At 37.4% G+C, this 16,919-nt stretch overlaps 1 protein-coding gene across 1 annotated transcript in view; it reads right to left on the bottom strand.

The window, feature by feature from the left end:
* The window catches only part of PDE6C (phosphodiesterase 6C), a 35,015-nt gene that overhangs the window by 4,681 nt on the left and 13,415 nt on the right, over positions 1-16,919 (bottom strand). Inside the window, exons 9-21 of the mRNA XM_083843413.1 lie at positions 16,345-16,494; positions 15,383-15,526; positions 15,230-15,298; positions 12,447-12,593; positions 11,965-12,072; positions 11,766-11,875; positions 9,071-9,158; positions 5,326-5,426; positions 4,125-4,232; positions 3,789-3,852; positions 2,662-2,736; positions 2,434-2,517; positions 1,326-1,479 (exon numbers count right to left, since the gene is read on the bottom strand). Coding sequence (XP_083699539.1) covers positions 1,326-1,479; positions 2,434-2,517; positions 2,662-2,736; positions 3,789-3,852; positions 4,125-4,232; positions 5,326-5,426; positions 9,071-9,158; positions 11,766-11,875; positions 11,965-12,072; positions 12,447-12,593; positions 15,230-15,298; positions 15,383-15,526; positions 16,345-16,494 — 1,402 coding nt within the window. The remainder of the gene's footprint in view (positions 1-1,325; positions 1,480-2,433; positions 2,518-2,661; positions 2,737-3,788; positions 3,853-4,124; positions 4,233-5,325; positions 5,427-9,070; positions 9,159-11,765; positions 11,876-11,964; positions 12,073-12,446; positions 12,594-15,229; positions 15,299-15,382; positions 15,527-16,344; positions 16,495-16,919) is intronic.

Consider the following 16,919-nt stretch of genomic DNA (forward strand, 5'->3'; position numbering starts at 1 on the left):
TTCCTATGAGATTGTAAGTGGTATCACAGTGTGAGCAGGCCAAAATATTTCATATAGTTTTATTATAAGTTGTTTCTGTAACAGTTCATGTAATATACATGCTAACTGAATATACATGCTGTTTGGAGGATAATGTTTAATTTGGCCTGATAAAATACAATGCATTTTAAACTTTTAAAAATTTGTTTGTACAGTAGTAACTTGACTCAGTAGATCTCTTTCAAAAATCTGCTTTGATTAAACCATGTAGCTTACAGTGCCTTTTTAATAAGTACAGGAACATATTTTTAAAAAAATTTTAGCCTATTAACATTTTTTTTTAGGAGCCAATAACTTTCTAGTTTTGCTTCAAATTCTGACAGTAACCTGATGGGTAAAATTTTCTTTTGTGTGAAATCTGGAAAATACTCACCTATTTCCCATAGACACTGATTAACAAATAGATTATTCAGTACTGTTTTGTTTTAAAGATTCAAAATAAACTATAAGAGTAAACTAACTTTCCTTTAAGTTAGCTGACAATAAATCATTCCCTATAAATCACGATTTATTTTTTAATCTCTGAATCTTTTCAGTCATCTCAGCTGATTACCAGAGCTCATGCTCCGCATGTAATACAGAATAAAAATAACTACTTTCACTCTTACACTTGAGTGATATGTTCTCAGTTTCTATAAATTATTTAGATTATTTTTTTTATAGATTGTAGATTATCTTCTGGGTTATCATATGCAAAGCCATACTTTCAATTTTAGGACTTGGGTTCTCTTAGATTAGTGTTAAATTTGTACTATGAGACCATATTTTAACCAAGGAACTGACAACAGGAAACTAGAGCCAAAAGCTTTATCTCAAACTTGGAAGAGGAGTGGGGATGTTCCAAAAACACACTGTCCATTCTCAACCCTTTTCCTTAAGTTTTTGTTTTCAGCTTAAACAAAGCATGTGAATATATTTGAGGCTGAAGCCATGCAGAATTTTGATACATCTCATATTTCAGGTGGTTCTAACATTCACAGATAAATAGAGGTGATTAATTACATTCAGTTTTATGTCTTACGAAAAAAGAAATTTTACATCCCCTTCACTTCTGTTATGAACATTTTCTGTAATCGTGCATTTTAGAAAATGAGGTCAGTGTACTGGATTTGTGTCATCTTGAAAGGTTACTCCTCTTTCAACTAAAGATAAAGCTAATTTGGCTAAATCAGACCATTAGTGTTAAGAATATTGCAGAAGTGTACAGCATGTGTAAATTTTAGAGAGAGAGAACATACTGACTGCCTACACATATATATGAAGGAAAATCTTAGAAGTTATTTAACCTTTCTTGGCAGCTTCTTCTTCTTCCTTTTTCTTTTGGTCCTCAATAACTTTCATCTTTTCTTCATATTCATCAGCCCGTGTTTTCCACTCAACCCTATTGTTTTGAAGACCATCAAACATAGGTGTAATTTCTTTGTGAAACCTTGAGAATTCCTGTACAACCAATTTAAATTAAAAATTAGTAAATTAGAAAATTTCCTAATTAGTAAATTAGAAAACTGTAGACACTGATGACTTCTAAAGTCTGAATTTCCAGAAATACTGCTGCTTTGCAGATAAAACATTTGCTTTCATTTTTCTATAAAATCTAATTATTTCAGTATGTATACTAGATGAATTAATTCTATTTGATTTCACTTTCTTTTGCAACCACTTGCTCCATATCTGGTAGTGTTTTTTTCTACAGAATAGAAAAAAAGTTTTTAAAACGTGCCAGTACCTGCCAGTGCATATTTGAGAGCATATTCTTGGTGGCATGCAATGGTGGTTTATTCTATGATACCTGGTATTTCATCATATGATTATCAATATCAGAATACAATGATATAGTCTAGTATCTCATAGTATATTCCAAGCAGATTAGGATGTAATATTTTCATATCTTCAGGTACACATCACTTTTCTGTGATATTTTGGATTAATATGAAAAGCTAGATTGGTATTAACCATGTCAGCGTTTCATTGCTTTCTAGAAGACATGTGATAGCTAAACTTCCAGAATATTGCAAGTTTCTGTTCTCTTCACTGTGCCATTAATTGATTTCTGTAACCACGTACATGTTGCGTATTTATACTAAATGGGACTGAAGATTCAGACTGGGCTTTCTAATTTAGTCTTTCAAGGAGGGTAGTAACAAAACTTTAGTGCCCTCGAGTTTCATTGAGATCTTCAGTTAATACCATCTCTTCAATTTGCTTTGTGGGAGCAATTCTTCTATGTAACAAAAGATTGAAAAATTGTGGTGGTTGTGATATTGGTGGTGGTTGTGTTATTTACCCTATAACTATGATTCCTGCTGCTCTCTAGATTTTTTTTGGTGCAATGGTTTGTCCCTAATTGCACCATCAGAACTGCTGTAGTGGGAAAACCAAAAATATTATTCTTACCTTGTACACAAATGTACACACAAAATCTATGAAACCAACTTGGAGCTTAGGTAGTTCATCTCCTTTGTTTCTGTCCATCATGGGCTAGAACAGAATAGCAGTAATTTAGATTATGCAGACATCATTCTTTTGGATGTAATGATCTAATAATCATCATGGACCATTATCTATTCAATATTTAAATAACAGATAATATTGCTTAACACAGTTAAATTATTTAGTGCTTACAATTGGTTGTTGCTGTAGCACAGTTCGTTCCAGGTCACCTTGCTCCCAGAATTCATTTGCAACCATGAGGGCAACCTGAAAATCATAATTCAATGGAAGTGTAAGCAGAAAGTAGTAAATCTGAATGAATGAATTAATAAATAAATACATAGATAAAGGAAAGAACAAGGCTTTATAGAAAATTTGAAAATGTTGATTAACTCAGACTGGCATTAATACTGTTTAAATCAATGTATTCTCAATTGGGTATTTAACTATTGTTACTAACTTCACACCCACAAAAGAGGATTTATTTCTTGCAAGATGCATTATAAATAGAGAATTTTGGTCAAAGACAATTTAATTCCATTCATTAATCCCTCATGAGATAGTTGAGTATTTCTTTCAAGAATTACAGACAATCTCTGGTGTGCTTTTTCCAGCAAGTAAATTATCTAACAGTTTGAAATTCTGGTGCATACTGACTGAATGACAGATTATCATCAGCAGTACCATGACAATACTAGCAACACAACAGAATCTTCTAGTTCTTGTAATGTATATTACGTAGAACGCTCTACAAGCATCTTGCAGCTGTATTTGGATTATGCGTTATTAAAACCTATATCCGTAAGACTAACAGATGAGCTTGAGCATGATGGTCAATAAGTACTGAAGTATTTGAGGTACTTATCTACAACACAGTGTCACACTGTATTACTGAATTTATTTTTAGCATGATTAAGCTACTTTGAAACAGCACCAAGATCTACAGAACAGACGCAATTCATTCAAATTGTTCTGTTGTGAAATCTGTACCTTAAAAATACTTGAAAAATAGCAAAAATTAGATAACACAAAAATAATGGATTAAGATTTAACGGTAGCTAGAACAGCTGACAGAATCAGAAATGGTTTTAGCTGACTGACAAGTAGAAAAGGGTAGATCAACTGTAGTGTGGGTGGAGAGGGGCATCATGGAGCCCTTATGCTCTCAGTGACAGATAAATAAAAGTTGTTTTCTGGAAAGATAGTTGGGTGCAAATAGTTAAATATCTATTTAATGATAATAAGTATTTTTTAATGATCATTTAGCAAATGGGCAATAAAACAGCCAGCAAATGCAGCAGTGTCTGAAAAGTACCTACTTTACTCTGTACTTCCCAAGGCTTGGTTATGGCAGACAAGTCACATCCAGTCATCATCATAGCCCTTTGAAAATGTAAGGCAAAATGGAATATAATTAGGATGATGAAAGAAAAGAAAAAAAATACAGATTTTTTTCAGGGGTTTAGATACCTAAGATGCAGATGGATGCACCTTTTGAGAAGCCTGTTGACATCTATTTCTTATTTAAAATCATGGTTATGCTCATCATCATACAATAACACCAAGTCTCAACTTGCATATCTAGGTGCCCAAATACTTTTAAAATCTGGCTGTAGATAACTGATTGAATAAAGAGTAAGATATTAACCACCTACATGATGACTTCTTTTTTGGTTGGGTCAATAGATATATATTTAATTGCTTCCTCTTCTGTTTCCATTTTTTCAATTGCATCCACAATCTTTTGAAACATAGTCCTTTTCCTGTGAAAACATACCAATAAACCATATATTAGTGAACAAAAATTCCTGCATGAAAAATAGAAAACCATATTTCTCATATTTATGCTTTTCCAAAAATGTATCCTGGTCACAACAGTTTCATAGTGATGCCTTCTTTCCACCAAACTCAAGGTTTCTAGTTAACCTAACACATCTAGATTTTGCTGTATACCATTGACATATGTTCTAGCTCCTGACAACCACATAACAGGTTTCGTGACTCTGCGTATTAAACTGTTTGGGGTGACATTCTTGTTTCTTTAGTATTATATTTTCCTTAATATTATCCCTTCCAGTAACATAATGAATTGTGAAAATTGAAACAAATAGCTAACAAATGTTCTTCAACTCTGTCTCCTCAAATGTCAAAAAAAGCCATAAAATCTGACTGAAAACTCTGAAATATACAGATGTCTTATTATTGCTTAATAAATCCTTTAATTTGCACATATAATGAATGAAATTATTAAGTTAATTTTCATTAAAATTTAGTTACTGCTGTTGAACAACTTACTAAACTTTTCCTGTCTCCTGGCTTTAAATTGTCCAACTTGTGAGACATCTGGACCAAAAGAACCAAAAGCTCAATACCCTGTTTAAAAGCATGTCAAGTTAGTAACCTTGAAACAGGATAGGTAATTTGATCTCTGAAGTCTTTGGGATATTTAGCACTGGGATCACTCGATGTCTGTTCTTAAACCAGAATCTCAATTTCCATGTCATAAGCATGTTCCTGTTTGGTATGAGTAGTTGTAGTATGGTACACTAAATACATGCCGGCAAGCTTACTACTAGGCTACAGAATCCACACTTCTGAAATACAATGTCTGCTGTAGCTAAACGCATACTTGAATGACCTGTTGTATGTATATGAACCTAACTTGCTCTGAAATTTGAAAGTTTATAAAGAAACTAAGAATGTCTTGTGTTGTTTTTTTTTATAAGAATTAAGAGTTATTAAAAACAATTTAAAATACAGCTCTGTACTCTGCATATAACAAGTAAACTACAGATGTAAATTGTATAGAACTGACATTTTTTTTCAGTAGGAGGTTACACAGAATTTAGTACTTACTTGAAATACAAAGCCAAGTCAGTTGCTATTATTGCAACTTCAAATAAGTGTAGAACGGTTTCAAACTGGCGCTTATTTAGGTTCTGGAAGATGTTTAAACTCTGCAAGATGGAAAGTTTACGAATTCAATTCCTCTTATAAAACTGTCTTTGGTTTGTACTATACACCCTGTCCCATAGAAAAGTATAACAAAACTGCATGTATGGCCTAAATCAACATAACGCTACACATGAAAAGTTTTTCAGTTGTCAGAGATGGCCTTCATTCAAGAGCAGTTCTTAAGTTTTAATACCATTCTGTCAATTACTGCTGCACAAGTGTCTAATACTGAGATCCAAATAAAAACATCCTACATTTTTTTTTTCACAACAATGTCATATATACTAACCAAACCTTGACTGGCAGAAGGAATATACGGTAAAGTATGATATTTCTATGTACAGAATATAAAAGCTACTCTTTTGCAGCAAGTGATCCTAGATGAATTACTTCAGGCCTACATAGTTAATCTTACATGTTACGGGGGAAGAGAAAGGTATAGTTTAGCCTTCCTCTTTCAGATTAAGAGCATAGGCAAAGAATAATGGCAAAGAAAGCTACCCTGCACTTTCAGACCTGCAGTCATGGTAGTCTCTGAGGGCCAATGAGGAAATCAAATGTTCAGTTCTACTAACAGGGTTGTTAAAATGATGGGCAGGGCCTATGCACAATCTAATGTCAAGATAGTCTAGTAGCTTAAATATATCTTGTCTGGTGTCCTTACAGATGATTGCTTAAATGCAGATGATTTTGTTTCTCCATGTCCTGAAGGGCCGGGATAATGGAGCAGTAATTCGTTTGCCCATGGCTTTGACAGGTACACTCTTTGCTGGGTTAAAAACTGGCTGGACAGCCAGGCCCAGAGAGTATTGATGAACAGAGTGAAATCCAGCTGGCAACCGGTCACCAGTGGTGTTCCTCAGAAGTCTGTGTAGGGGCCCATCCTCTTTAATATCTTTATTGATGATTTGGATGAGGGAATTGAATGCACCCTCAGTAAGTTTGCAGATGACACCAAGTTGGGGGAAGTGTTGATCTGCCAGAGGGTAACAAGGCCCTGCAGAGGGATGTGAACAAAGGCCAATGGGATGAGGTTCAACATGGCTAAGTGCCGGGTCCTGCACTTTGGCCACAACAACCCCATGCAGCGCTACAGGCTTGGGGGAGAGTAGCTGGAAGGCTGTGCAGGGAAAAAGGATCTGGTAGTGCTGCTTGATGCTCGCCTGAACATGAGCCAGCAGTGTGCCCAGGTGGCCAAGAAGGCCCACGGCATCCTGGCTTGTATCAGGAATAGTGTAGCCAGCAGGACTAGGGAGGTGATTGTCCCCCTGTACTCTGCTCTGGTGAGGCTGCACCTCGAGTACTGCGTTCAGTTTTGGGCCCCTCAGTACAAAAAGGACATCGAGGCCCTGGAGCGTGTCCAGAGAAGGGCTATGAAGCTGGTGAAGGGCCTGGAACACAAGTCCTGTAAGGAGTGGCTGAGGGAACTGGGGTTGTTTAGTCTGGGGAAGAGGAGGCTCAGGGGAGACCTTATTGCTTTCTACAACTAACTGAAAGGAAGTTGTGGGGAGCTGGGGGTCAGCCTCTTCTCACAGGTAACTAGTGATAGGACTAGAGGGAATGGCCTCAAGTTGCGCCAGGGGAGGTTTAGGTTGGAAATGAGGAGACATTTCTTCTCAGAAAGAGCAGTCAGGCACTGGAATGGGTTGCCCAGGGAAGTGGTGGTGTCACCGTCCCTGGGGGTGTTCAAGGAAAGGTTAGACCTGGCTCTTAGGGACATGGTTTAGGGGGAGACATTGGTAGTAGGGTGATGGTTGGACCAGATGATCTTGAAGGTCTTTTCCAACCGTAATGATTCTATGATTCTATGCTTCCTCCTCATTAGCACTGGTAGCAAAATTGTGTTTCTCATACCCTGTGAGTACCCTCAGGGAGACAGGGTACACAGTTCCAAAGGGCCTTGCAGGTTGGAAAATGTAAGCTGTTAAAGAAGTACCTCCTTTTAAGAGGAAAGACAGGAAAGTGAAAAATGCTTTTGAAAAAGAAAGGAGGGATCAACCAGCACAGAAACTGGGAGAAAGACCAGGAAGGAGTTGTGTTTGGATAACAGGATGGGACCAGAATACATGGCTGAATAACTGTGTATGCAGATCTAAGATGTTGCCTCCAGAGGCTGCACAACTAAGTAAATTCACTTTCACTCAGTCTGCCATTGCCATATATAAATTAAAAAATGAAAATAATTTTAAAAATCAACTGTATTCTCATAATTCATAAAGAAATGGCTGCTTTTCCTTACTTCTTTGCTTAGACATGATAGTTTTTCTAGACTTTTTGAAGTTTCACAGTAGAGACCTTTTCCTCCTGTTAGCCTGAGTCAGCACAACTGCCTGCAGTGCTGTTAGGGACCTGCTCTAGTAAGTGTAATGCCCTTTTTCTCTAGCAAAGGGAATGAAAGCGTCACACTCAGCATTTTCTGTGTCCTGGTTTTCCTTCCTTCCTTCACTGATGGGACAATCCATGTGAGAGCTTGGGGTGTCAGATACCACAGTTCAGCACCTTCAAAGATCCTGACAATTGCTCTAGCAAAAAGCAGTGGTTAGGCCCCAGAATCTCGCATTTGAAAAAGTACATCTCCATCAATAAAGGAAATAATTTATTTTTTTTTAATCATAAATATTCTGTTTTGTTTAAGACCACTGTGCTACTGATAAGTGTAAGGATTTATTCTGATTATGCCCTGCTGTGGTCAGGAAATAGTACCTCTTTAGGGATTAGAAAATTAGAAAATTAAAAATGGATGTGGAAGTGAGTGCCTGCCACACTGGTACAAACAAGCTGGAAGGGGCCTTCCAACCACCAGTTTTCAGGCCTAGATTGTTAAGTCTTTTTCTTATTTCCCTGAAAAATATCCTTTAAAGTGTTGTAAGTAGTCTTTTCCCTTCTAGTGGGGACAGAACCAGGCACCACTTAGGGAGGAATGGCTGACCCATGCAGGAGGTCAGGGCTCTGTGGAGCAGAAGGCCTTGTCTGGTTGCAGTGCCGCCATTTTGTTGAGACTGAGGAGAGCTGAGGGGGAAAAACATGGCCCCACAGTGCCCCTGTGGGCATAAGGAAATGCATGTACTTGCCCAGGCTGAGGCAGCAGGGGTATGAAAAGTGATAGGGAGAGGGGGTAGAGACATTTAGGGTGGCAGAAGAGAAGGGAGAAAGCATCTAATTCAGGGAAGAGCAGTAATGAGAGCTGCCACAGAACCATGAAGCTACTTTAGCTGTTTTAGTGAGATGGGGGGCGGGGGGCGGGGGGGGGGGGGCGAGGGGAGCCTCCATAAACAGCTTCATCCCTTTGTTCCTCAGTTGCCAGAGCCAACAATGAACTCAGAATGAGGGGCAGCAGTTTAATTACAACACCATGTATTTTCTACTTCAACTTCAGATTTTTAGCGAAAGCAGAAAGAATTGAGGCATGTGAGTGAGGCCCACAGGACAAGTTTTTTTATCTTGAGTGAATCAATTTCTGGCAAAATTACTGACGTTTCTGTGAAGTAGACAGTACATAAGAATTTGTTTTAAACTTCTGAATTTGAGCACAATTTCTTAATTTGGAATTAGAGAAATGAATAAAAGCTGGAGAAATTTGGAATGTTGTAACTTAATTGGATCTTTTGTGTTGATCAGTGTAAGCAGAATATTCATGCAAACATACCTCATCTTGCAGTAAGGTTTTACTGTACTCTAGGTGATGTCTTTCTAAAATGGAAGAGCCATGAAGTTTTGCCAGTGGAGCAGCTGATCTGTTGAAAAAGAGACGATTTTTTATACTATCTTGAAGGCATTATTTTTTATTTAGGATTCTGATTCAAATGCTTCTGATCTGCATATTCAATAGTTTAATTTATATATTGACCACTAGTATGAGGCAGAACAAAAAACATGCTTGCTTGCCTTCATTCTTGTGATGGTAAAGACAGAAATTAGAGAGCACTGGGTGTTCAGTGCCCACTGACAGTCAAAGGAGAGGGCTCAAAATTCAAAAACTGTCTTTTTGAAAACGTGCCACTGTTTCATCTTGCACGTTCTCTTTTGCTGTTTGTTTAATCTACATAGTTTCTGTGTTGCTTAAAAAGGGCTTGTATCCATCATTCAGTATTTATTGTGTGGCATGGCTTTTGAACTGTTGTCTGCCTGTAATGACTGTGGAGCATGTCCCCTGTGATACTGATTCACTACAGCTGAAGCTAAAGTAATGGTATAATAGAGTTTAATTCCTCAGGCGCCCTTTGGCTCCTCCCTTCCCTCAGAGTCATTGTTTTATGAACTGCACAAGTCCTGACAGCTCAGATGTGTTCAATGTGTCTTAGCACATAGCTCAAAGCATCCCTCTGAGCCTTGGGATAGACTTCAAGAAGAGGTAATTCTGCTTCAGACTATGGCAGCGGGAAGAAGGGAGAAGTGTCCTATCTACATTATAGGTGGTTCTGCATGTTTGGAAGCGTATTTTCCTCCTGTCCTCCATTGGCCAAAAAGTTAATTCCTGAGATAACCTAAGGTGCATTGGTATAGGCTACCTGTATTTTCTGCCAGCGTAGAGGAGGCAGACTTCCAGGCTGTAACAGCAAAGCTGATAGCTTTTATAAATAGCTTTACTGCGTATGACCTCAAGTAGAGGGCTTTCAGCTGGGGAAGACCACAATAGGAAGATTTTAAAACCCCTTAAACTTATTTGGCTGAGAGGCAGTCAGCTGAATAAGAATCAGTGTCTGTCATTCTCTTTCTCCTACGTCACCTGGAGAATCCCAGAGAATAATCAGAAAATCCCTTAACGTCACTGCTCCAGCATGCAGTCTGAAACTCCTGTCCTGGGCAGAGTGTGTCCAGGGGCAGAGAAGAAGGATGAATCATTCTGGAGATACAGCTGGTGGGAAATAGTTCTCCAAAAATTACGGCTATAATCTCCTGGTACACATGACATCCTGAGATACCTGTGTTCTCTGCCTAGCACACAGAAACAAGCCCAAATAAATCACATGAAAGACTGAAGGACAGATTGATCACTCTTAAGAGAGTACTTGGTCTCACCATGATACGTAATGTTTAAAGTAATATGAATTAGTATTGTTTCATAACAAAAACCTAGTATCAACAACGGAAAGATCACAAAGAAATCCTTTAGAATATTTTACACACTCAGAACGCAAAGGATCATGAATTGCAAAGCATAACTTCATGATGTGTAACGAATCCCATGGCAAAAAGCAATCTCAATAGTTCAGAATCCTGTATAATATGATGAGATCACACCTCAGGAAAGGACCTATGTCAGTCAGTAAACTCACTGGAGAGAACAAAAAAACTAGGCAAATCAGCCAGTAGAAAACTGAGAAAAAGAATGCACCTGAAATCCAGTCTTTTTTTAAGCTGGCCCTTGTCTATTCAACATCATGAATTCCTCTCCAGAAAAGTGATTTTGCCCTATCTTGAAAAAAATAACTCCAGTTAAGGGACTTTCTACTCTTTTTATTGAAGCTAATTTTATGTTACAGGTGGTGCAGTAAGAAAGAGAACACAAGTTTGATTTTGGATCTTGCTGGCCATGACAGATAAGTCATATGAATTTGTGTGCCATACTGTTGTAACTGTTTGTTGTTTGTTTTTTGTTTTTTTTTAATTATTTTAATTTTTTTTTCCTGCTGTAATATCAACAGACATAGATGTTTTTATATTTCTAGCCTAACTTCTGTTGTTCCACATTATTTTTTTTGTCTTCTTGACCTTCATTTAAATATTTTTTCACTTAAAAATGTTAGAGGCAAAATAATTCTTGTCCTTTTGATCATATTGTAGCAAAGCCGTCTCATTTGCATGAATGAATTCCTCTTACAGCACCTGAAACAATTTTCAGACTGGGGAGCTACAGAGGTCTGGCATGAACTCAAAACAACCGTAGTCCAGATATGGGCTTTTAGACATGCTGAAAGGCATTAAAGAACAGCAAAGGAGTGATGATTACACCTGAGGCTTGTCTCCCCTTCAGCCTTGGCTTGCTGCCGAGGACAGATCTGTGGCAGAAGCCCTTGCAGGTCCTACACAAATCAATTTGTACTTTAGACTCTGCAGGCTTCTGTGCTCCCACTCACTGCCAGTAATTTTGGCTTTGTTATCTCATTAATTTTCTTTTCTCGTTTTTATGTGGCCTCATGTGCATAAGGCTCCACTACAAACCAAGTGTTGGAATCTTCTGTAGGATGAATGTCCATTCATGCTATATAAACTGAAATATCTACATTATATTTTTCCATGTGTTGACATGTTTTTTTTTGTTTGTGTTTTTGTTGTTTTGTTTTGTTTTCATTTACCACTAAAAATACTTCATAGCTGTATATTTGAGTATTTGCACTTACTTCATCTGGTACAGGTTGTTGGTTCCTCTGTGATCAATGTCATGGCAGAAAGCAGCAGCAACCATGGCAAAGGCTTCTAGATCAGTATAGTATTTCTTTATTCTGCCTGTCTGTAAAAGAAAAGAAACAACTCTGAGTGTGCGCCTGCCTTGAAAGAAAAACTAAATAATGAATGTAAAGTTAATATTAGCAGTATTACCATCAGCAGAGTAAACATTGTTTGCCCCACATTGAATCCATGCCGCCAGTTGTGGTAAGTGATATCTCGATAGCCCTTTCTGACTGTGTACATCCATCTTGTAAGGACCTGTTATGATTAAAAGTGGTTGATACTGTGCTGCTAACTGAAAGAAAATTACAAAATTTCTATAAAATTAATGGAACATACTATAAAATTACTGGGGTAACATGCAAGTTCTATTAAATTAAACATGGCAGCAGCAAAATGTTCTTATGTAAATGTATGTTGATTTAATTCCTTCCACAAGTCACACAATTTCAGGATCAGTTTTAAGACTTTATGACAGATATGCAAATGCTTAAGAATGAATATTGTTATCCATATAATAATTAATCCTACTCATACTTAATATAGCTTACTTCTATATTAAAGTACCAACAGCCAGCTATTTTTGTTCTATCTTAAAAGAAACATAAACAAGATGAAAAAAAAAGTCAGACCTCTGCTGGGACTTTGAACTTTTCAACAACATTTATCTCAAAGAACAGTCGTATTCCACAAGTTATGAGGCCATGCTCTGTAACGGGAAAGTCACTGAAGCGGAATTCATATAGTTCTAAATCTTTTGGATCAGGTAATTCTTCCTTCTGTTAGGGAAAGTCAAAAGCACAAGGATTTTTTATGGCCAGAACGATGTTGGGAAAATGTTCTTACTTCAGTGGAAACATTGCATAAGGACAGTATGTTTGCTTTATGGTCAAAGACCTCAGGTTTCCGTAGAATCTAATGCATATTAAGTTTTGAAACACAATGGTGGTACTGCTGTTTTCTTCTCCAAGAGAATAGGTAAAAGTCTTGGGCAGGTGGTGTTTCTGCCTACCCTGAATTCCAAAACAGTCAGTTGTGACCATCTCAGCAATTCCTTAGTTAGGAAGTCTCAGGCCTTGGTGGCCTCCCACTTTTACCCTGGTCTCAAAGCTGCAGTTCATCTTTTTCACAGCCAAAATTATTCAACAATACCAGCTTTTCCTAGTAAAAGTTATTCTTCCCTATTGGATCTTACAAATAGTGATGGATATAGTGACCAAAAATAAGCTTCCTAGAACAAAACATTTTCCACATTAATGGTAGAATAAAATATAACGATTTTTTTATTTTTTGTATTTTTTTTAAATTTTTTTAATTAGAGAAGACTTGCTTTCATGCTTACCTATCTATAGCCTTGCGTTCTTCTGGAGAGCCTATAGCCAAGCAAGGATTCCTGTATATTTTTAAACCTCTAGAGTGCTGGTGGTTTGTTGCTGTTCCACAACCAATTAGTCTGTCTAACCCTATCTAAATTAGTCTGTTTTACCCTGTCTGCTATGAGAATCTCTCTTTGTGTGTGTGATAACCTATATACACTTCATAGAGAAATCTCAATGCTTAAATGCACAGAGTATGTAGTTTTCAGTTATTATGGCTTACTTCAAATCCCTTAGTCATTTCCTTTTTACTGCTGTAGTTGGTGGTGACTCTGTATTAGAAGCGTCCTCTGTAATTTAGAGCACCCTGTTCTGAACAATCCTGACCACTGATGAAAATGAGGGATCATTCCAGAAGCAGTGGACAGTATAAGTGCATTTTATTTTCCCCACATACTGGATTTTATCAGATGCTGGCTGGATGCTTTTCAAGGACTTTTCTCTCCCTGAAGTGCAGACACAGAGCTTAGGTCAGCTCTTCCTTGTACTAAAGAATGTCCAGAAAGCATTTACTAAATTCTAAAATTCAGAGGATACAAATGTTAAGAAGCTTGTATTAAATTTTAAGTTGCATGCATTATATGGATTCACATTGAATAGCCTAACTGGTAATAACGATATTAGCAAACTGTTCTGTAATGCTTTTCATTTGTACGTCCCAAAGCCTAAGGAGAGCAGTAGTATATTTTAAAGGATGTCTGATGCAACACAAAAATAGATTATATGACCACAATTATTCCCTTCTGCCACATAGTCGATAAATGATCTCCTTTTTACAGATAAGGAAAATTATAACTAAATCTATTTCCCCGTCTGCATGTATTTCAACAAATAATGCTGAACATCCATGGAACAGCATTTCCTTCTCCCTTGGTTGGATTTTCCTTTAAATTTACTCTTCTCTGAGGTCAAGGACAAGGAAACCTGGGGCACTGGTGTTTTAAGACCCATTACTTTGTGAATCATCAGATCTAGAAACACCTGCTTTATCTCATTAACTATCTGGGATTCCAGGCCTTAAATAGGATAAAGAATTTGCATGTTGCCTTGGCAGTGCAGAATATATAAGACCTTTAAATATTTGACGCCACAGTGTTGAGAGAACACATTTTACTTGCTTTCTGGAGATTTAAAAATTCATACCATTATTATTATATTTTTACATTTGTAGGCCAGCACCATCCTAATCAATTGCTGTTCTTCAAGTAGAGAGATTTAAGAATATTTATTTCTGTTTTCTTTAAAAGGTATGTGAAGCTACACAGGGACTGTCGATGTTTTTGTGTTTCACCACTTGCAAGCTGCGTGAGCATCTGTTCTGTGGGAGCCAGTAAAACTTTAGCGCCATTGAACCCTGGCATGCACATATACATACCTACATTAGCAAATGTGGTGTAATAGGAGGAAATATGTGGCTGATATTGGAGGTCAACAGGCTTGTGTGTGTTTGATGTTTCTTTTTCAACCTAGTTCTATTTCGATCATTAACAGAGTGCATTTGGTGCTTTCCTGAAGCACATCTTTTAGTTTTGTTTTAGATAAAGTAAGACTTCTCTGTCTAGAGAAATGCAGGAAAATTCATGGGAAAGTAGGTTAGTTCTACTGGACACTCCTGTATGTGTTCTCTTACTCAAAATGAAAGCGACCTTAGATCAAGGTACCCTCTTTTATGTCCAAAATGAAATAAATATAATTATAGAGATAGCACCATTCATGTGGAAATTTAATGGAGTTCAACACTTTAAATGTTTATTCATATAAATGTTTCTATATAACTCTGGTTATTCAAGTCTGTCAACACATATTTGGGACAGAACGTTTCCCTGGAGGTACCAGCGGGATGTGCACATGGAGGAACTAACAAACTTGAAGATGTGTTACTAAATTAAATTAGCTCTATCTAGCTTCTGGAACTGATAGATAATATCAATTATATTAAACAGAATTTATCTATATACAAGTTTTTCTTGTAAGGAGGATCCATTACAATCTGATGTCAACATGCTTTCTAAAGTCAAATTTTCAGTTTATTGACTTACCAAAATCCTGATAAGATCCTTTTCATCACATTCTTCTATACTCTTTACATTTAATTTCTCTTTGTATTTCTAAAAAATGAAAAATGAACAACATATTCAGTTATGTGTAGCAAATTTCCTACTTTAATTTTGTGAGTGTGGACAGAAACTCACCAGTATAGATTCAACTTCAGAAGGAGTGGCCTTTGTCTGGTACATAAGCATTTCCTGAGCAATGTCTTTTCTGTTTTCAAGCTTGTTCATTTTGTCATAAGTGTCAGTATTTAAAACAGACCACCCCAGGAATTGTGTAAGAGTCTAGAACAAAGCCAAGCAAATTGAAGATGACAGCATGAAGATAAAATTGAACAGATGATTTGATTTTTTTTTAAAGTTCAGTTTCTGGTAGTGCCCTTTAAAAAGCAACGTGCAACTCTACCTGTTAGAGACCTTTACCTTCCATCAGCAGATTCTGTTAGACCCTTAGAGCTTTTAATGATGTTGTTTGTCTCAACCTATGTAACTAAGGGCCCATAGTCTCATTTTGTATACAAGACGTTGAGGCTTATGGGGCTTAAGATAGCTGGGTGGGCTTGAATTCACTGTGTGACGTCTTATCATGCCAAAGTGCATGAACTCTGAGTTCATGCTTGCAGGCATGATGTCCGTTGGTAAGCAGCATGGCGTACTTGCTTACATGTGGCATTTGGACAATACCCTCAATCATATGCTGAACTTTTGGTTAGCCCTGAAAATGTCAGGTAGTTAGACTAGGTGAACTTTGAAGGTCCCTTCCACCTGAACTATTCTGTTCTGTTCTGTTCTGTTCTGTTTTTTACCCACTCACATTAATCAGCAATGTTGACCATCATTAAAAAGTCAAATGACTAAAAATAAAAATTATGCCTGACTTTTGTTTGTAATTGGAACATAAATGATCTCATAAATTTTCAGGTTTACAAAGGGTAATAAAATTATCTGATTCTTAAGAAGCTGTATGGTGGAGAAGATAGTCTTTTGGTTAGATATTAATAGAATCTGTTAGAAATTTTCAGATATTATGAAATATGTTTTTACAGTAATATTTTGATTAGCATCATATTGCTCCTTAAAGCCTATAATCATATTAAGCTTACTTCAATGATCTGTTCATCATACTCATCAAAAGGTTTTCCATCTTTCCTGTTGTAAAATGTTGCAACTCCCACAATTTCTTCTTTTTTGTTGACAATAGGCAACGAGAGGACATTTTTTATAACCCATCCGGTCTCATCCACAGGTCCTTTCTGTAGGAAAGCCAGAGAGCAGGAAATATTGCATATTTCTTTGAAAGTAGTAGTACAGCTATCGATATAGGCAATGTAACATTAAGTCCCACAAATTGCAGATGACACCAAGCTAAGTGCGTGTGTCGATCTGCTCGAGGGCAGGAAGGCTCTGCAGGAGGATCTGGATAGGCTGGAGCGATGGGCTGAGGTCAACTGCATGAAGTTCAACAAGGCCAAGTGCCGGGTCCTGCACCTGGGCTGCAACAACCCCAAGCAGAGCTACAGGCTGGGAGATGAGTGGCTGGAAAGCTGCCTGGCCGAGAAGGACCTGGGAGTATTGGTGGATAGTCGGCTGAATATGAGCCAGCAGTGTGCCCAGGTGGCCAAGAAGGCCAACGGCATCCTGGCCTGTATAAGAAGCAGTGTGGCCAGCAGGTCGAGGG

Source organism: Anser anser (genome assembly GCF_964211835.1).
Source record: "Anser anser genome assembly, chromosome: 7".
Lineage (NCBI taxonomy): Eukaryota > Metazoa > Chordata > Aves > Anseriformes > Anatidae > Anser > Anser anser.